Source organism: Grampus griseus, assembly GCF_964374135.1.
Source record: "Grampus griseus genome assembly, chromosome: 11".
Lineage (NCBI taxonomy): Eukaryota > Metazoa > Chordata > Mammalia > Artiodactyla > Delphinidae > Grampus > Grampus griseus.
This window is the reverse complement of record NC_139005.1, coordinates 11,446,553-11,467,146: the sequence shown is the minus strand read 5'-3', so window position 1 is coordinate 11,467,146 and position 20,594 is coordinate 11,446,553. Positions and strand designations below refer to the sequence as shown.

The window sequence follows — 20,594 nt, the reverse complement described above, 5'->3', positions numbered from 1 at the left end:
GTGAGGACATATTGGGTTTAGAAGGAAAAAAATGCCCTTTTTGAATAGTGATGGCTTCCCTAAGAGCATGAGAAATGGGTAGTGGAATCCATTGAATCTACCACTCCCAAGTTTTCAAATCCTTCTTGTTCCAAATAATTTATTCTACCTCTGTTGTTGGTTTTTATTGATGTATAGTTGAGTTACAATGTTGTGTTAGTTTCAGGTGTACAGATCCTTCTGTACACCTGATTCTTTTCCAGTATAGGTTATTACAAGATACTGAATATAGTTCCCTGCGCTATATAGTCGGTCCTTGTTGTGTATCTGTTTTATGTACAGTAGTGTGTATCTGTTAATCCCGAGCTCCTAATTTATCCCTCCCTCCTCCTTTCCCCTTTGGTAACTATAAGTTTGTTTTCTACATCTATGAGCCTTTTTCTGTTTTGTAAATAAGTTCATTTGTATCATTTTTTTTAGATTCCACATGTAAGTGATATCATATGATACTTGTCTTTCTCTGTCTGACTTACTTCACTTTGTATGACAATCTCTAGGTCCATTCATGTTGCTGCAAATGGCATTATTTCATTCTTTTTAATGGCTGAGTAATATTCCATCATATATATATATACCATGTCTATATATACCTTCTATATATATATACCATGTCTTCTTTATCCATTCATCTGTCAGTGGACATTTAGGTTGCTTCCATGTCTTGGCTACTGTAAATAGTGCTGCTGTGAACATTGGGGTGCATGTATCTTTTAGAATTATAGGTTTCGCTTTTTTTGGATATGTGCCCAGGAGTGGGATTGCTGGATCATATGGTAACTCTACCTATGTTATTCTATGTTATTTTTCAATTGTCTGTCTCCCCTAGAACATAAATTCCACAAGAGAGCACAGATTTTGAGATTGTCTGTTGCTTACGGCTGTATCTAGATACCTTGTATTTATAAACAGTGTATCTAGATGCAGTGTCTAGAACAATACCTGGAGGAATTATGTGCTCAAAAAATATTATTGAAAGAAGAAATATGTCCCTTCTTGAGAGCTCTGAGCTACAAACTTTACTATCTTCTGTGTAAATTAATATTCGCTTTTATTTATAATACGGTCAGATACTTTGTTTCAAAGGCTATGTCCTATGTACAGCATTTTGAAATTTATAGACTAAATCTGTATTTGGTTTTCCTCACTTTTATTAATTTTAATTCTATACTGTTTTCCTTTTCATATTTTTCTAGATTAATCTCTTTTCTCCCATCAAATGACCACCACCTCCTTACTTATTTCAGTTCCATTGACTAAGGGTAAGATCCAGCTGGTGACCTCAACTTACTAAATGACGTGAACAGAATGCACTACATTTAAATGACTACAAAATAAATGTCAGTTTCTCATAATAAATGTCAGTTTGCATAATTAGTCAGCTCTAAACATATTAGAACAATGTAAATACTGAATATTGAAATATTAATATAAATTAGCATTTATTATTGGCAGCAACAATGGAAACGTCTAGTGAAAATGTGGCTTGGGTGCTTTAAAAACTGTTTGTTCCCGCAAATGATTTAAATATGGCCTCTGCAACTTGTTTCCATTTAAATTACTTCACAAGCCATTTCCTCAAATAAGGTACAAAGACAGTTTTAGCACTTGTTAAATTATAACAAGTTCTCAGTTAGAAGACTATGAATTAATGAAGTTTTATTTTGTAATGCATTCCGAGGTTTAATCAAAACAGTGCTTTGGCTTCTTTTAATTTAAAAGAAAAATTAGTGAAAACTACAATAAATAACATTTGACGGTTTGTGCTGGAATACACGCTACATCTTGAAATTATGACCGAAACTGACCTAAAGCTCAGTTTGAGGACAAATGTTAAGACTTAGGGCTAAATACATGTAGTTAAAATTCATAATGTCTTAGCACCCAGCATTCACTACCAGCTAACTTTCAAAATATCTGGCTGATAAGGAAGCTGGCAGAGACCCCAAAGGAACAGAAGTTAGTGATACAAAGTAAGGTCTATGTGAATTTTCTGCTACTGGTTTTAGATTACTTGCCTCAGAAGCGTATGCACGGAAATTGAGTTTTAGACATATCCACACAATTATCCATAGGGCGCACAGTTATAAGCTCCAGACCCTTGTCTGAACACTGAGGTATATCCGTGCTCACGTGGTGGCCATGCTCTCACATGTGCCATGAATCGTCAGGAATGCTGTTCAGAGTTGGCTGATCAAGAGATACACAGCGCAAAGGAACAGGATTTGAGACAGCCCAGGGTTTCCTCTTCAAGTAGGTTTAAAACTTTTTTTTTTTTTCTCACAACTTCCTTCCTGTTCTAACTGCCAGTGCTCAGAAGTCAGCCTTGAGAGACAGAGGCACCCAGGACGGAGACGTGAACCCTTGAATGTAAGTTGAAATACCTTCAGGGTAGGGGAGGCTACAGGTGAGCACAGACAAATGGAGGAATCTCTACACCAGACTATAGTCCTCTACGGTTTATTTTTTTGAGAGGGGCTGTGCCTCTTTAAAACAAACTTTATGAAAAGAAAGTACCTAAGGAGGCTGCAGAGAAGGGGAAGTCAGAGCGGCAGAGCGGGAGTGGCAGCAGTGACTCAGGGGAGGCAGCTCGGTGAGGGAGGGTGAGTGCTGCAGCCCAGGAGATAAATTCTGGATGTCCTGGAAAAAGGCTCTGAATGTACCCACTGGGCGCGCCTGGCCAGGTTCCTACAAGGCTGGAGCCGGCATCTGGCCAAGCTCAGAAGCAAAAAGACTGTAGATCCAAACTGATACGAAACGCGTTGGTGGATGGTGGGTTTCTGCTGGGGTGGAGATGTGTGGTTTCCTGTTTATAGGCAGACTTTAAAGGGACTGGTTGAAAAGAAAAAAATGGTTCAAAGTTGTCAAATATTAAGCTCTTTTCCACTGAAGAATTTTCTGGGGATGTAAGAGAAATGCATAATGAAAGCCTCCCCTAGGGTACAGTGGGATTTAATTATCCAAGGGGGAGCATGGCTATTTACTCATCACTCTACAGGGATAGCATTTCTACCATTAGCAAGAGCCAGTGAGATGGGCAAAAAGATAAGTGCTGTTGTTGCCAAAGACCAGCTCTTTACCTCTGAGAGAACTCAAAACAAACACAGAAGACACCAAACAATTTATTAAGAGATACATTCTAGAAAAATCCAGATAAGACCCCCAGTCAGTGGGCCTTCAAAATGTCAGGGTCTGAATCTGGCAGCCATGAGGAGTGCTTTAGGTGTGACCGGAAATACTTTCTTCCTTTTTAGAGGATGTCCTAGGCAGCATGTTTTAGAAAGTGGTCTGTAATTAAACTCTGGACCTAGGGTAACTTGTGGCATGGGTCTGATAAACTCTGAGCTGTTCTGCTCAGGGTCGGGGAATGCAGATTTCTCCTACATGGAGGTCCCATAGTCACCCCTTCATGTAGAGACCAAGAACCACTGAATTCAGGGTTAGCATGTTGGAGCCTCAGGGCAGGAATGATTAAGCAAAGAGAATCAAGCGGTCTGTGCTGGCCCCAGAGAGTCCAGTCATAGGCAACCATCATTCACCTTCGCCATTGCTTTGTTTCATTACCTTTATAAGGAAAGATCCCTCACAAATCCAGATATGACACAGGCATAGTAAGATCATCTTATTATTTCCTGAGATGTGTGGACTTCTGAGAGAATAGTTCATTCCCCATCCATACCGCACAGATCCAGCACACGCGGAATAACCAGGTTTTAGCCGAACAAAGGCTGGCATCTTCCAGGCATTGGAATTCGGTCCTTATTTGGGAGACCGTGAGTTTGTCCCTCAGGAAGTATCCTCGGAGCAATGTCAAGGTTCTGTTTTCAGTGGAAGCTCAGAACAGCAGAGTCGATCAGATGGAAAGATGAGCGCCCCGACCAATTCATGGGAGCACAATAAATTCCAAACTTCAGCTGGCAGGAAGAGAGATGCCTTGGGGGGAGTAAAAACTAAGCAGATAGAGAAAGAGAAACAACTTACGTGGAGGGCCTTCTTTGGGTCAGATCTGGTATGAGAAATTTATAAATCTGAATTCTGAGAGGACACAGTGAGGACAGGAAGGCTCAGGAGTGTTCAATGACTTGGCTAAGGTCACACACTGGTGCAAAAAAGAACCAGTAGCTACAATGCCTCAGAGGGACATTTTAGGAAATGCCCGTGGAAGAAAGATTCTTTAATCCCACATTCTGGGCATCCTTGTTCCTGGGTCAGTGTTACTGTCACCCAGGATCTTGGGTTAGAGTCCATACTGGCACCCCCAGAGATGGGTCTCATGTTACTCCTGAAACTTCAACATTTATCCATTCAATGAAGAATCACTGAGTCCCTCCCTGCTGGTTTGCACACACTCTGGTTTCCACAGCCAGAGCTTGTAAAAATTCACTTGGGTTTTCTTAGAGGGGCTGATATTCACCATTTGTGCTTATAAAAATTGTCTCTACTTCTGTCTAACTTTTCATGCTTAATTTAAAACCTCTGTGAATGGATCGAATAATTGCAGTGTAGTCTTTTGCCCAATAATGGCTGACTTAATGCAGTTTTCTTTGAGGATTATTTAAAATGAATGTTTGTGGAAGTAGAGTGACTTCACACAGTAGAGGCTCAGGAAAGATGAATGCGTCCTCTGAGTTCTCTCTCCTTTTGCATATGAATCTGGGTGTCCACGGGGCACTGGTCCTAGGACCACCCCCCTTCTTCCTTGATACTAAAATCCATGGATGTTCTGAGTCCCGCGCCCTCAGTATCAGCAGAAGACCAACTGTACTATGAATGTCCAGGAAGGAATGATGTATTATTTCTCAGGAAATAATTCTTTCAAGGGAAATGCTAAAGAATTCTGCTTCTAGGAACCTGCACCCTCCTCTGATTGATCTTAATGTTTATTGTAACAAGACAGTGTAACAAGACACTGTCCTCTCAGGCATGGGGTTGGTTCCTCTTATCCAGCACTGCACTTTCAGATGTTCTTGGTGGGGGGTGGTAAAGAGCAGCTCTGAGAAGCCCTGGAAGCACCAATTCCTCTCGGTCACTAGGGAATAGTGACACACCAGAAAGGAAGCCAGAAACAGGACAGCTTCTGGAGTCCCGAAGGATAAACTTGGATTCCCCAAATGAGCCAAATTACCACGTAGACAGCAAAGCAGACCGAAATCCTCCTCCACTAGCCCTGAGAGGGTCCAGCTCTCCATGACCTGCTGGAAAGCTACAACCCCAGATGTGGGGAAAGTGGGCATATCCTGGACATTGGGAAACGAAGATGACAGGGAAAGCTGATGCTCACGTAGGTACTTCTCTGACGGAAATCCCCTCCTTCTGTGACTTCCACATTTGTCTCTCTCTCTCCCTCCACTTTACTCTTCTATCTAATACTCCCGGCCTGTGCATCTAAGAAGCAGCTGGCAACTTCGGGGCATGAGTTAAGTCTCCACTGTACTTTGCTCCAGAGCCAGAGGGAATTCTCTCCATTAGCTCCATTAGTGTCTCCTGTCATTTCCCATCATTCACAGAGTGATCCTTGGCTTCACTTATGAAAGGGAGCAATAAATAGAATCTAAAATTAAATTGCTTTTTAAAGAAATATAATAGTGACAGTCCCATTTTATGGCTGACTCAGTTCATAAACAATCCTTGCAGTTCCCAGAACTTCTTGTCTCTTTCGTACTCCTCAAAGAGACAAGATCTATTTTTAAGAAGGAAGGAGATGAGCTTGTCAACACTGCAGATCCAAAAGAAAGCATTGGTGTCTGACAGTCAGTTACCTTGCTGAAGCTGAAACTGTAGCAAAACAGACAGCGGCACCAGGAAGGGAGGAGAGGAAGGGAATAGAGTGTTATTGAACATCTACTGTTGACCAGGACAGTCCAAGAACTTTTCATGTTTTCTCCCACTCTTCAACCCTGTAAAGAAAGATTATTATTCCCACTTTACTGGTGGAAAAACTTGGGCTCAATGAGGTTAATAACTGGCTTAAGTCCCATAAAAAGTCAATCGTGGATACATATTTTGAATTTCTGGCCCATCGGTCTCAAAGCTCAAGTTCCAGGAGACATACAGGGTCATCTTTCTATGAATTAACCAGGTGATTTGTTTCATCTAAACTCAAGAGTTTTACCTTTTCTTGCCCTCCAATGATTTAGAACTGCATTAATGAACCAGTAGAGTGTGCTCCATCCTGGAGACTGGTAAATTCTTAAGTGCATTTCACTTTCAGTGTCTTGGAAATTTCACTGAATTTGTAAGCGAAAACACCGATTTGTGCTATGTTACACTCATGCCATGAGTACCCACCCTAATTTAATCTGGCATTTTAATTGAGCCTGAGAGGATTAAGTTGCTGCCTCAGCCCATCTAAATCTTGGCACTGTTTCACTGAATACTAAACATGGGTGTGTGTGGGTTTGCTGTGAAAATTCACATGTGTAGGCATCTGTGAAGCAGGAAATAGATAAGTAGAGTGGTGAGCACATTAAAAAAAAAAAAAGCATATGTGCTTTGGGGCCTTATGAAATATAACATTGATAATTCTCCATTTCACTTCTACTGTGTAAAGAACCAAAGTCAAAAACAACCTACAAACAAACAAAACAACCCTGCTCTTTGTGGAACAGGGGTGAGCTGCAGAGGGAGGTGAGCAGACCCCAACAAGAACGTTCTGTGCTGATGGGCTGGGTACTCCCCAACCTCACCTCCACTTCCTCTTTCCCTTTCTTGTTTTACAGCCTTCTTTAACTTAAGGAGCATTAGGGTCACTGAATTGTGAAGGGGTCTCAGAGATCTTTTAACACAATGATTTCATTTTGCAGAGGCCAAAACTGGAGCAGAGGTTCAGTGACTTGCGCAAGGGGACGTGGAGCCTAGTTGCACTGAAAACCCTCTTTAGGTGACACTTCCCTGACTTGCTAAAGCCGCCCTGCAGAGTTTTGCAAAGCAGCACTTACCTCTGCCTGTGCACCCCCCAGGGAGATTCCCACAATGATCAAACAAGCTCTCCAGAGCTCTCCAGTTTCATGATTACTTCTTAATAAAGAGAGCTGGAGCGACAGAGCATAGAGCCTCAGGTCAGACCACCTGGGCTCAGATATTCATTCTGCCGCTTTCACAAAAAGTCTTCTTGGGCAAGTTACTTACCCCTCCTTTAGTTTCCCGGTCTGTAGAAGGGAATGGTGATAACCGCAGTCCTTCAGGTTGTGGTGAGGACTGAATGAGATAATCCTCATGACAGCATTTAGCACTTATGTCTGATAACTCTTAGAATTATTATCATCAATTACAAAACCAGCTGTTCTTTAGATGATGAGATTAGAAAAAAGTCTGGAATTTCCATAAAATTACTATTTTCACTTCAGCAGCACCCATAAAATGGAAAAGAGAAAAATGAGGGAGTTCCCTGGTGGCCTAGTGGTTAGGATTCCAGGCTTTCACTGCCATGGTCCGGGTTCAACCCCTGGTCAGGGAACTGAGATCGTTCAAGCTGCACGGTGCGGCCAAAAAAAAAAAAAAAACAGTAAAAATTATAAGAAAAGGAAAATTGTATTTGTAATTCAATATACACACACAGGTAGCCTGGGAAACCATTGTCAAGATATATAAACCAGTTGGGACTTTGGGAGAATCTGAAGTTCCCCGGAAATGAACTGTGAAATTGAAAATGTAGGATCTTTGGGGAATTCACATAAATTTGAAATAGTAAAACAGAGGTAGGTAGTCTCTTATATACACCAGTGAAATAAGGTAACGGAATGTTAATTTAGCTGACACTTGACTACAGGTAAAGGCCTTAGAAAAGGAAAGCACCTAGAGATGGTCTGCCCTAACCCCTCACTTCCCAAGATGAGGAAGGGAAGATCACAGCAGTTGGAACATTTGCTCACAGGGTTACAGCTAGTTAGTGGCAAAGCCAGAATGAAAACTCATGCATGATGAGGCCTAGTTCAGTGAGGGAATAATTATCCAAAATCAAATAGATTGACCCAGAACTCTTCCCTAAAACTGCCCCCTGTGCACTATCGCTCTTCTGCTGGGCTCGTGGTCAGATCCAGATGTTACATGGTCTCTTCTCCTGCTTCTGAGGGCCAACGTTTCAGGTTCACAGACAGGATCCGTGGCTTGAGGCTGAGTTGTGACATTGGTCTGGCCAGGCTTCGGAGACAAGCAAGCTTCCCCTTTAACACTCAGCGCTCTGCTTCATTGTTTCCAAAAGTTACAGTTTCAAGGTCATGTTCTTAATCATGGACTTCAGTGGAATCTACAAAGGACTTCAGGAGTCCATGAACCCCTGTACTGCGTGCACAACTTCATTGGCTTTTTTTTCCTTTTATAAGGACCATGACCCTTACCCGATTTTTAAAGAGCTTTGTAATCTCCAAAAAGATTAAGAACCGTCAGTCAAACAAGCTGGGCTTTTTAGTATGGCTAGATTGCTCTTCCTCCAATGTCTTCTCCACTTTGGAGAATAACAAATATCAGTATGTGCTAAAGTACAGTGTCTTGTAAATACTAGATGCTCATCATATATTTGTGACCTTCATTTTGCTTTCAAAAGGCCTTTCCCTAAGAAGTGGTTTCCAGTCCTTTATTTGCCAAATTATGACATTTTCATCTTTTTTTCCAATCACCTCTCCAGAGTGAACTGGTTTGGGGTCATCTGACTACATCTCTATTTTTTTTATGCTATATAATTAGACCAAATTATTTTCATGTTGTCCCAAATTTCCTCCTCTTGACTTCTACAATTTCATATAGTAATCCCACATTATCCTCTGATCTTCAATGCCTTTAAATAAATTTTTGGCTCATTTTTATAGAGCAATTATTGTATCTGTAATGAATCAAGGAAATTTAAAAGTGACACAAGTCTCAGATTCACTAATGAAAAGATCAAGCTCTAGATGACAGATAAATTGACTTGTCAATGATTACACTGTGAGAAGTTAGGAAATGCTGTCCTAGACCAGATCTTTCTCTCTCTCTGTCTCTATCTCTCTCTCTCTCCTTTCAAAATTGAGATTTGAGGGTGCAGAATTACAATTCCCTAGGTTATTGAAGTCACCGTGATTTTCTGTGATGTCATCATCTCATGGTCAAACTTCAAGCACATGACTTGTTAGAACCAAGCAATATATTCCAGAAAGTCCTGCCTATGGGGCCTGAGATGCTTTCATCTGTAGATAGCTTTCCTGATGCTCTGTCTGCAGGTTTCTTATGTGACCTCTACCCTGGATATCTGGTCAGGCTCCAGAGGAGAACCTGTCTCATCTGATTAGTCTCCTCTGGGTTGCTCTTTATGTGTGACTTAATGGTTGTCCTTAAACTACCCACAACCTACAACCTCCACCCACTGTATCCTTCATTGTTTTTCCAACCAGTTCATTCACTTTCCCTGAGTGTTTTTTGTAACATGAGGTGAGTTAGTCACTCTGTTTATTGTGATCTTCTCTAGAGGCTCAACTCTGAGTGGAGCTGGTTCTGTAGCTGAAGCAAGAGTTGCCACAGGAACAGGCCTACATGCTTCCTTCCTACACAGGAAGTGGACCTGGGCATTGCAATACTGTTTTCAGAGTTGATCCAAGAGTCACAGTGTTTGGCTTGTTATTTTGCTGGAAGAGGATGGATGAGCCAGGAGATATGATTTCTTTTCCTTCCCTTTTTTTATTCTGTTAAAACTGCTTTTGTTTGGCTTCACTTCCAAATTATTTTTCTTCCTCTTGCCAATAATAGTGACATTGAGACTCAAAACCATAACTGATTTTGGCCAGACACAGCTTCACTCTCAGGGGACTTTTTAGAGATTTGAAGAGTCACTCAGGATGAGATGTAATAGGTATTTACTTAGTGTTCTGCCACTTCCGAGCACTAAAGCCTTTACCCAAAACAGGGAAGAGAGTTACCCTCAGAGCAGAGCAAAAGGAAATCAGGACATTATCTCCTTCTCCAAATATCTCCCTTGTTTCCCCCAAATAGCTCCATTGCTTCCAGCCATGGGGCCTGAAATTCTTCCAGTAGAGATTTCTTCCTCTTTATTAAGACATGGCATCTCACCCTGCTATGTGAACTTGGGCAATTCTTTTAACCTCTGGGTTTCAAGGTTCTCAATGATTAAATTAGGGTTTGGAATATATTACCTCTAAGGTTCATTTCATCTCTGAAAAGCTCTGACTATACATGCCCTAAGAGGAATAATTTTAAAATTTATTATTCATTCATCAACACTTATGTGTGAATAATTTTATTAGATCTTCCCTCAATGTTTTAACACAAAACAAGTAAATATAAATGATGATGAAAGAAGACAGACCCCAGAGTATGCCCAGGTGAGGTCTTAGAGCATAAGGTCAGTCAGGGGAAATCTCGAGAGGGTAGAGAGGTACTAAAAGGGAAGTGGAAATTGATAGAAAGTACTAAAGACACAGTTACAATTTGTCTGGAGGAATTTAGAGTCCTTTGCTATTTTGTGTCATTTCAAAAGAACAGAAGATCTTTATATATAGAACCTATTAAGTCAATGAATGAACGCTTATAAAATGGCTGAACTATTTCAGTGTCTTGGGAGATTCAAGAGAAACACAACACTTAGTACCTGTGCTCAAGGAATTATTAGCAGTGTTGGGTGAAAACCAATCAGACACTCAGGCAGGTATCACAGGGACCTACAACTTCTCATGAGTTACCTTTGAGCTCTTGCAGGAGTTCAGGGAAAGATTCAATGAATGGGAAAGAGCTAACTGTTTTTAGCACATGCTTGAAACCATCATAACTGGGATTGTATACACTGAGCACTTTGACACTGGCAAGGCTGGCTGGATTTGGAGGACTGTGATAATTTCTATAAGTATATGAGCTAGGGCCACTCATTATGGTCCGGGACAGCTGTACTATGTTGTTTCACTTGTTTTACAGGATTCCCAAAGAGTTACTTATTTTCTGTCAGTTTCATTCAGTGAACAGGAGGGACACATCCCAGTATGGTAACATTCAGGCATGTGAAAGGAAAGCCTGGAATGCATTATATTCTTATTTTGTGAAATACAATGAGGCTGAATTAGGGGAAAATCTGGAAAATCACTGACAATTACACAAGTTCATTAGGGCAAAAATAATGCTAAGAACAGCCCCACAAACATTGTTCATATCCACTGACTTTTGGCTAATAGACCGTCCTCTCTCTCTCTCTTTCTTTCTCTCCCTCCTTCTCTCTCTAGATCAAAATGACTGAAAAGGCCCCAGAACCACACCTGGAGGAGGATGAAGAGCTGGATGGCAAGCTCAATTACAAGCCTCCACCACAGAAGTCCCTGAAGGAGCTGCAGGAGATGGACAAAGATGATGAAAGTCTAGCAAAGTACAAGAAAACGCTCCTGGGGGACGGGCCTGTGGTAGCAGGTGCGTGTGTGCCGAGATGCGGGGCAGGTGAAGGGGCACTGACAAGGCAGACATTTCAGCTACTCAGGAGCAGTTGCAAAGGAAAGTGTACCAAGTGCTTCCAGGGTTAAGTGAGTGAGGTGCAATCTCTATGTGCCGAATCAAGTTATGGACCAGATAATTAAGTTTTTTTCAGAGATAAGGTGCAAGTTGACATTGACATAGATAAAAATAACACATAGGGAGGATTTAGAAGGAATTTCAGACTACCACTCAGAATTGTCTTCTCTCCACGATTGCTCACCTTCTCTCTTTTTCTTCTCTTTCTCCTTCTCACTCCTTACCTAAATAACCATCTCTTCCACATACACATAGGCAATGGCGAACTAAGACATGGCCCAAAGATATGGATGGGCCGTGACTAACCAGCAGAGTACCCATAGCCACTCAGGAAATGTCTGCTATTGAGGATTGAGATGGACCTACAAGGACCTGAAGCAGAAATAGCATCACTGGAATGTATAAGGCCACTAAGACCAAGCATGGTGAATCAGCCACTTCCATTTCTTTTCTCCTCCAGATGGAGATATCCCTTTTCTTCGTTATCTTGTCTCTCTCCTACTTTAAATGCACACACACACACACACACACACACACACACACACACACACATGAGTACGCAAATACCTCCTCTCTGTGCTTACATTCCCTTTTGAATCCTGCAGACCCAACAGCCCCCAATGTCACTGTCACCCGTCTTACCCTGGTTTGTGAAAGTGCCCCAGGACCCATCACCATGGACCTCACTGGTAAGTGGACACATCTGTTCTGTTTAGTGGGGCCTAATGGCATCACTGGGCAAACTGGTTTCTGTCCTCTGTCCCAGCAAAAAAAGAGAAAAATCCTAGTAAAGTGAATTCTAGTAAGGTATGCTGAGTCCAGTTCACAAATCATAGTTTTCACAGTATTTACTGTGCTTAATGAAAAGCCCAGTCTCTGTCTCTAATTGAAAAGGGGTCAGGTGTAAGTACTGGATATATCTACCTGTATCATATTTACTTCAGATTTTTATCTCCACATGGTAGCAGGAGAATTACTATTTGTGTAAAAAGACTGCTGATGGAAATGTTAAGAAGCAAGCTGTATGCTTCTGAAATGGTAATATTTATACAATCTAAACATCAGAGAAAATATTGACCTTGCATCAGCTACAGAACTTACCCGAAGACAGGAAGAAATCTAAGACCTCCTGAATAATGCTAGGAATTCCACTGTTAAATACACATTGTTTAACTTAAAGCTCTGATTCTTTTAAAGAAGCAACTTCCCCCACTAAAGATGTACAAATTAACATGTTATTTTCTTTCACTTTATTGTGACAAGGGTCAAGTCCTTTCCTGAGACTTAGGTCTGGAGGAAATGAGGAGAGCCGGGGAAGGTGGCTGATTTGGGGAAAATTGGCAAATGGGAGGAATGAGGAAAGGGCCACTGAGCTAGGGGTTGGGGGCATGAAAGGCAGGTCTTTAGTAAAAAACCAAAAATTATTACTAGATTCAAAAACTGGACTCATGAGACAGAATAAAGCATGACTCTAGAACAGTAGGCTTAACAGCAAGGTGGTTCCCCTCACACAGGACACATCCACTCTTTACCTTATATGGGCTTTTTGTCAGAGAGAGGAAACTGGAGGTTAAGACACACTTCCTATTCAAGCGAAATCATTAGAGCATACATTCAGCTACCTCCACGTTCTAGCATTCTCCAAGAGAGAAACTCTCTCTCTCTCTCTCATCGGACCTCAGACCTCTTCCTGTGCAAAATTGTGTAAAGTTACCAGGTACAACCGTCATTTTGCAAGATAAGGTCTGAATTAGTGCTAAGGAAACCTGCTCTGTTCAGAAGGGCTTGATGATATTGCAGGAAAACTTGGTCTCTGTCCTCTTTTCCCAGCAGCAAGAAAACCAAATTCAGTTTTCTGTCACAAAAAAGCTATGGAGGCGAATCCCAGATGTATACATAGGATGCTGGTACCAACTCTGTACATGAAGCAGGTGCACAGAATTGTGCAAAACATACACACACACACACACACAGTCACCCCGAATGTCAAATTATACAGGATCACGTTGGGAGAGGAGCAGAGAAAGATCACCTCTCTAATTAGGGGCAGGTCTCAGTTTTATGGAGCCTGAAGCTTTTATAACTTAAGTGATGTTTCCTTTTCCTTAAGAAAAATAATATGAAATTGCAAATGCAAAAGCAAAATTAAGTACAAAAGTGAAATTTTTTTAGAATGATAAAAAGGAACCAAATGAGTACATTTTTTAAAGCTAGAAAACACCACAAATCTACAAAAAAAAATAGCTGGCACTCATATAATATTTTTCTCCTATTTCTTTATTTGAGGGGTGGGGGCAGAGTCTTTAACCATAACATCTTACATACCCTTAAGGTTGCAGTCAAACTTGGGGAAAAGCTCTATCACATTTCTTTCACATCTGGCTGCAAGATTTCAGGCATTTCAAATGTGTGTTTGTGCAGCAACTAATCTCAGACATTCTTTGACTTGAGGACCATGTGGACCATGTTGCTCTGAGGAGCCCAGCAAATGGCTCTGGAGCTTCAATTTCATTCATCTCCTTGTGAATGTCCTTCTGAGGAGAATTAACTCTGTCAAAATCCACTTCTACAGGGGATCTGGAAGCCCTCAAAAAAGAAATCTTTGTGCTAAAAGAAGGTGTTGAATATAGAGTCAAAATTAACTTCAAAGTAAGTATCTGGTTTTGTATGTTTTAATAAAGTTTAAATCCTTCCTACAATCAGAGGAAGAAAAAATCAAATTTCTTGCATTATCACGTTGGCATACTTTTTGTTTATTTCTCTTTTTTCCCTGGACTGTCCTCTCCCCAATCCTGGGCTCTACCTGTTACAGGTGCACCTTTGCTTCATGCCTTTTTCCAGCCAGGACCTTTCCCTTGGACTCTCCCTTGATCACTGAAGCCAATGGGATCCCTCTCCTGGGACCTTCTAATACTCCCATCCACAAGACACACATTACTTTGTATTATATACCATGTGTATCATTTCTCCCCTATTCAGCCTAAACACCTTGAGACAGGGAGAGACTATCTATCCCTTCTTTGCAATATTTCAAGCAAAACTTTTTAAATGGTAGATATTTCATGACTATTTATTGAGAAATAGATAAACGAATGAATCAATTAACAGGAAAAGAAAATAGAACAGCTAGAGCCTCAGCTCTAATTGCTCAAGGATATATAAATTCAGGGGGTGTGGTGCTTGGTAAATAACTGGAAATTACAACTTAGTTGTAGAGCAGGTAAACAAGTAAGAGCAAAACTAAGTAGGAGATAAACTGACATAGAATGAATAGGCCCGTATCCCAGTGAGCAACCAACATCAAGGAGAAAAGTAACCTTGACTTTGAAAACAAATGAGTTAGAAATTCACTGTTTGCATTTAATGGCTTATATGTGCTTTGGTTGCCCCTCACTCCCACTTGGTCACTTCCTCCAGGGCTTGGGCTCCACCAACAAAGACCCCATCCGCCCTCTCTATTTGCACACCAGCCCTTCTTTCTCTGAGGTTCAGGATATGATTCAGGGTCCATGGACAATCATTCCCCGCCACATACAAATATGCCTCAGAATAATTTCCTTCTGAAAATATTTGTTGATGCCTACTCTGTAATAGACACTCTATAATAGTCACTTACTTGTTTCCTGTATTTATTACTAAGGCACCTGAGAGTTTAGTAAGGCATTGTATCCAAAGAGTCTTCAAATGGGTTTCACATCAGTCCAATTTCGAATCATTAATGCTACTGCCTTAATTTTTCAATTTAATAAGCAGTTGGGATTGACACATATACATTAGTATGTATAAGATAGATAACTAATAGGAACCTGCTGTATAAAAATAAATAAATAAAATTCAAAAAGAAAATGTTGATGTGAATAAGATGAGAAGGAAAGGTCTGGTGCGTGGGCTTCTGCCACGGGTGGCAAGGCCGGGGTTGGGTCCTCGGCAGTCAGGATTACACATGAAGGCGATGGAGAAGGTGGGCACAGAAAGCAGATTTCAAGTCCCATCCACTTCAGAGATTTGGCCTTGTCTCTAACAGGGAAAGATCACTCTCTATGTGTAACCCACATAAAGTCGAACCTCCCTGTGGCCTGTCCCAGCGTGGATCGAGGAAGAAACACCAGTTCCAAACTGAAAATATGTCATTGGAAAGTGATTTAAATCTTTACTGATGTCTCTTGAAAAATGTCCAAGAAAGTTTGCATTCATAACACCAGTAACACACTCTAGAATTTCATTAACTCTCTTAGTTGCTCTCAAAGTTCTTCTCTTTCTTCCTCAAAACTTAACAACACTCTCCAAAAACTGGGATGGTTCTTTTAGTTTCTTCCCCTTTTCCTTCTGCCTCCCAAGGAGATGTGGTATATGTGATTTCCATGGCTCTCACTTTTTTTTGTTTGTTTGTTTGTTTGTTGGGGTTTTTTTTTTGCGATACGCGGGCCTCTCACTGCTGTGGCCTCTCCCGTTGCGGAGCACAGGCTCCGGATGCGCAGGCTCAGCGGCCATGGCTCACGGGCCCAGCCGCTCCACGGCATGTGGGATCTTCCTGGACCAGGGCACGAACCCGTGTCCCCTGCATCAGCAGGTGGACTCTCAACCACTGCGCCACCAGGGAAGCCCGGCTCTCACTTTTATTCATGCTCCCAGTAAACTGTCTTTTCCTGGGGTGGAAAAGACAATTGGGAGGGATGTGCAGGCAGAGGAAGAGAATAACTAGGAATATTTATACTTTTCTTTCGTCTGTCTCAACCATATTTATGTTAAGTGAACACTCTATTGAGCAGTAGAAAAACAGGAGTCTCTTTATTTTGAAGCCCTTATTTACTACTCTGCCACCGTTCCTGTTTTTTGGTCTTTTAACCACCAGACCACATCTTCTACTAGGCCCAGAAGACCAGCTTAGAGACTTCTAGAAAGATGCATTCATTTTTCCTATTTCTATGAGTCACATGTGGAAATCAGAGGAATTAGAAAGTTCGGGTTTCATTTCACCACAGTTTCTTCAATGAAGCTGTTTTCTTTCTGTCTGCTTTTGGTAGGTTCATGCTACAGATTTTACTGAGTGACAGTTTCAAACCTCAGCTGGCAGTATTCACGGCTATGCTACCTCGTTGCCAACGAAACAAAATGTAGCGCTGACAGATTGCCTTAACTATTCTGTCCAAAACAAAAAGGGAGTCCTACCTATTGTCGAGGAGAACCTATTTTTAAGAAGCTTTAATTCTTACATCAGTGAACAATTAAACAAGCCGTCCAGCTAATGCTGCCACAGCCACTTTAATTTGTTTGTATAAACATGACCACTGTATAAAATTAACAGAAAGACCAGTTCAGTCCTAGGTAGAATGAATCATGGAAAAACAAAGTGCTTGGGCTGTCTATATTTTCATTCTGCTTTAGTAAATTTTCTTTGAAAGGCTTGGGAAAGTGGCAAGGTCTCAGACAACGTCTGAAAATGACAGCCATCCAAAATACAGATGCAAATGGATTTCACCCATTATTTACATATGAGGGGGATGTTTTCCTGTGACCCATCTCCTCATCTCTAGACTCCAATCACAGTTACATTCCAGGCAAAGTCACTTTCTAGACCTGATTTTCCATTACAACTTTTCTCTTTGTTTGTTTTTCATATGTTAGGTGGATCATTTCTGAAGTTAGGAGTTTTCAGATATTTACACAATAGTTTCCATGGGTACCTTTGTAACCTAAAATGAGGATGGTCTTCTGGCCAGTAATATCAGGGAGGGGAGATCAAGACCATTCTCTGAACCATTGAGGAAGGACAAATGCAATGAAGAATATTGAGACAATGTTGTAATTTACATCCCATCCCCGACACCAAAAATCACAGTATTAGACAGTTACAACCAGATTGGTAACGTTGAGTCTTGTGACCTCCTCTCTCCAATGTCTGCCTCATCACCGCGCTAAAAGACAGTAGTAACTTATTCTGAACCAGATCTTCAGTCCTTTTGTCCTCAGAGAAGCCTCAGCTAGGTAGGATCAGCATGAAAGATGAGGGAAAATGAAAGATCCTCTCTAATCTGAATCGCTTGACTCCTTCCCACCTACAGGTGAACAGGGATATTGTGTCAGGACTGAAATATGTTCAACACACCTACCGGACTGGGGTGAAAGGTAAAGTATCAACACTTTCCACTGTCCCAGACTCTGCTTCTCACCGACACTTAAACTTCAGGTTATTAGCAACTTTTGGCCCTAAACTCATTTAAGAATCTGATGACAGCTGTGGACACTCACCCTACAAGAGGCACACATATACTTCTGACCTACATATTAATGGCAAGGTCTGTATTCAGGAAACTTAGTTAAGACTGGGTCAGCCACTAACCTTCAGCATTCAGCTTCTGGAATTCAACTTTATTACTTATAAAGGGGAAGAGTAACCAAGATGCGTTTGAATCAAAGTACATAAATGTAGTCTTAAAATTTAAAAAAAAATCAGTTCACAAGTATAAAACCTGGGTGTCACAGAAATCGAAGATAGGAAAGATCTATCTGATGGGAGGCGGTAGCAGCATACGGGGGGCAGGTGGCGGGGCAGAGGGGTAGGGACAGTGCTCAATTTCATAAACAAAGAAATAGAAAAAAGTACTCTTTCTAGAATCGAGAATAGCTTTGTAACTGAAACAAATAATATCACATGACTTAACGTGCAGTTTTCTCGACAAGTTGTACCTAAGCGGTACATGCCGTGGGAACCTGTCTTCAGTTGTCTTCCATTAATATGGGCAGGGAGAAGTGAACGGTGGAAGGCTGATGGAAGCACTTGTAAAGTTCCCTTTTACCTGAAGGTGTCAAACAGCATCCCTCAGAAGTGTGAAACAATAATGTGTAGGTCAGTTCCTCCGAATGGATCAATGAGGGCTAGGGAAGGCACTGATCAATTTGCATGACATAGAGAACCACTCAGTGACTCAAATGCCACAGAAGGTTGTTAACCTGAAAGATCTCGGTTGATCATTCCAATACCTAGTCTCATGAAAAAATAGTTCAGTTTATTATTTTCCTTTGGGCGTAAAGACTGTGGTACTTCACTCGGGCAAGAGGTCGATGAGGTGTCTGTAGCCGTTCCTCCAAGCTTATTCAAAACAACAGCTAACTAAATGTCACCTGCCTGCCTACCTACCTTTACTTATACTTTCTAATCCCTACTATTCTTAGTATATAATCCAGTTACCTATTAATAACTTTGGTTGGCTATTTTTACCATCTGTCCCAGTTCATCACTATTTTTTGCTTTTACCAAATGATTGGGTTTTCCTTTCCATTTAATTATTCCATCCATGAATTCTGTTCATTCTGATCCCCAGCTGTTACCTTATCTCCTCCAACTGTTCATAGAATGATAGTTTATATATAGAAGACCCTTGAAGTTCATTATATAGAAAAGAAAGAGAGGCTCCAAAGTGTTAGGTAGTTGCAGAGCTGAAGCCAGAACTCAGGTCTCAACTAGTTTGAGATATTTTTTTATGGAGATAGAATTGACATATAACATTGTATCATTTTGAGCCTTATAGCATAATGATCCGATATATGTATATATTGCAGAATGATTACCAAAAGTTTAGTTAATACCCATTACCACACATAGTTACAATGCTTTTTTCTTGTGTTGAGAACTTTTAATATCAACTCTCTCAGCAACTTCCAAATATACACTAGAGTACTGTTAACGATGGTCACCATGCTGTGCATTCCATCCCCAGGACTTACTTATCTTATAACTGGAAGTTTGTACCTTTTGACACCTGGGATTTTTTTTTATGGTATAATCTGCTACATCTCCATAAAAAGAGTCTAGATCCCCATGGATTTAGGGCACTGATTCCCCATCTTCCTGAATCTCAAAATCAGCTGTAATGTGTTTTAAAGACACCGATGCTTGGGACCCACAGCAGGTCCCTAACATTTGGGAGTGGGTCAAAGAATAGTGTATTATTTATTTATTTATTTTTTTTGCTGTACGCGGGCCTCTCACTGTTGTGGCCTCTCCTGTTGCAGAGCACAGGCCCAGCGGCCATGGCTCATGGGCCCAGCCGCTCCGCGGCATGTGGGATCTTCCCAGAACGGGGCACGAACCCGTGTCCCCTGCATCGGCAGGCGGATTCTCAACCACTGCGCCACCAGGGAAGCCCAAGAATAGTGTACTATTCAAAAAAACTCCAATTTAAAAAAAAAATGTTTTTAAGAGAAAAAAAAAAGTTGCCCCAGGTAAATCTGGTATTTAGCCATGATTGGAAACCATTGCTCTTGGCTTTGATCACAGTGAGCTGTGCTCCAAATTCTTCAGTGTGCAGTGTTTGTTTTCCCTCTACCAGGCTTTCACCCTAATGAATTTTCTTTCTTCCCAGTGGATAAAGCAACATTCATGGTTGGCAGCTACGGGCCTCGGCCAGAGGAGTATGAGTTTCTGACTCCAACTGAGGAGGCCCCCAAGGGCATGCTGGCTCGAGGCACTTACCACAACAAATCCTTCTTCACGGATGATGACAAGCACGACCACCTTACCTGGGAGTGGAGCCTGTCCATCAAGAAGGACTGGACAGAATGAGCGCCTCCGCCCATCCCTTTCCCTACCTTTGCCACCCGGAAGAGCCCCGTCCCTCCTCCCTGATCACAGCTGAGCCCCATCTCCAGCAACCTCCACCTTCTCTTATCGCTGCATCCTCTCCCACACTGTCTCTCACAGTGGTCCCCCGAACAAGATGCTTAAAACCCAGGCTTTAATCCTGCCCCACGCTTCTGATCCCCTCTCATAGCCAGATCTCCCCAGTTCTCCATCCCAGTAGACAATCATTTAATATTCCCTCTCTTATTCCCATTCGAGCAACTAGAGGCCAGGAAATGGGCAAACTAGCACTAACAGTCCTTTTGCCTTGGGTCCCTGTATCTCCTTCCTACCCCTGGATTCTCCTGTGGCTGCTGCTGACTCACTGAAGGTCCCTAATCACATTCCCTGGGGTTCTTCTTCACTGGGAGACACTGTAAACAGCACAAGAGCACAAGAATAAAACAGTTGTATGATCAGATTGAGACCTTCATTTCTTTGCTTTCTTCCTTCAAACAAA

At 41.5% G+C, this 20,594-nt stretch overlaps 1 protein-coding gene across 2 annotated transcripts; it reads left to right on the top strand.

Annotated features, from left to right (window-relative positions):
* Positions 1–2,229: 2,229 nt before the first annotated feature.
* ARHGDIB (Rho GDP dissociation inhibitor beta) lies at positions 2,230–20,553 on the top strand. Of its 2 annotated transcripts, none has more exons than XM_082665538.1 (6): positions 2,230–2,406; positions 11,235–11,415; positions 12,120–12,203; positions 14,087–14,163; positions 17,577–17,640; positions 19,878–20,553. In XM_082665538.1, exons 2-6 carry the CDS (start codon positions 11,241–11,243, stop codon positions 20,075–20,077), a joined length of 600 nt encoding a protein of 199 aa, XP_082521664.1. In that variant the 5' UTR covers positions 2,230–2,406; positions 11,235–11,240; the 3' UTR covers positions 20,078–20,553. The 2 variants fall into 2 exon arrangements, with proteins under 2 accessions (XP_082521664.1, XP_082521665.1); XM_082665539.1 differs by lacking the exon at positions 2,230–2,406 and adding an exon at positions 2,504–2,639.
* The last annotated feature ends 41 nt before the right edge of the window (positions 20,554–20,594 follow it).

Bases quoted from the DNA above. Each gene is read 5' to 3' on its own strand.
- ARHGDIB (XM_082665538.1), top strand. From the start codon at position 11,241: ATGACTGAAAAGGCCCCAGAACCACACCTGGAGGAGGATGAAGAGCTG. The intron at 12,204-14,086 runs GTAAGTGGACAC...CCACTTCTACAG, and splicing joins CATCACCATGGACCTCACTG to GGGATCTGGAAGCCCTCAAA. The intron at 17,641-19,877 runs GTAAAGTATCAA...CTTTCTTCCCAG, and splicing joins CTACCGGACTGGGGTGAAAG to TGGATAAAGCAACATTCATG.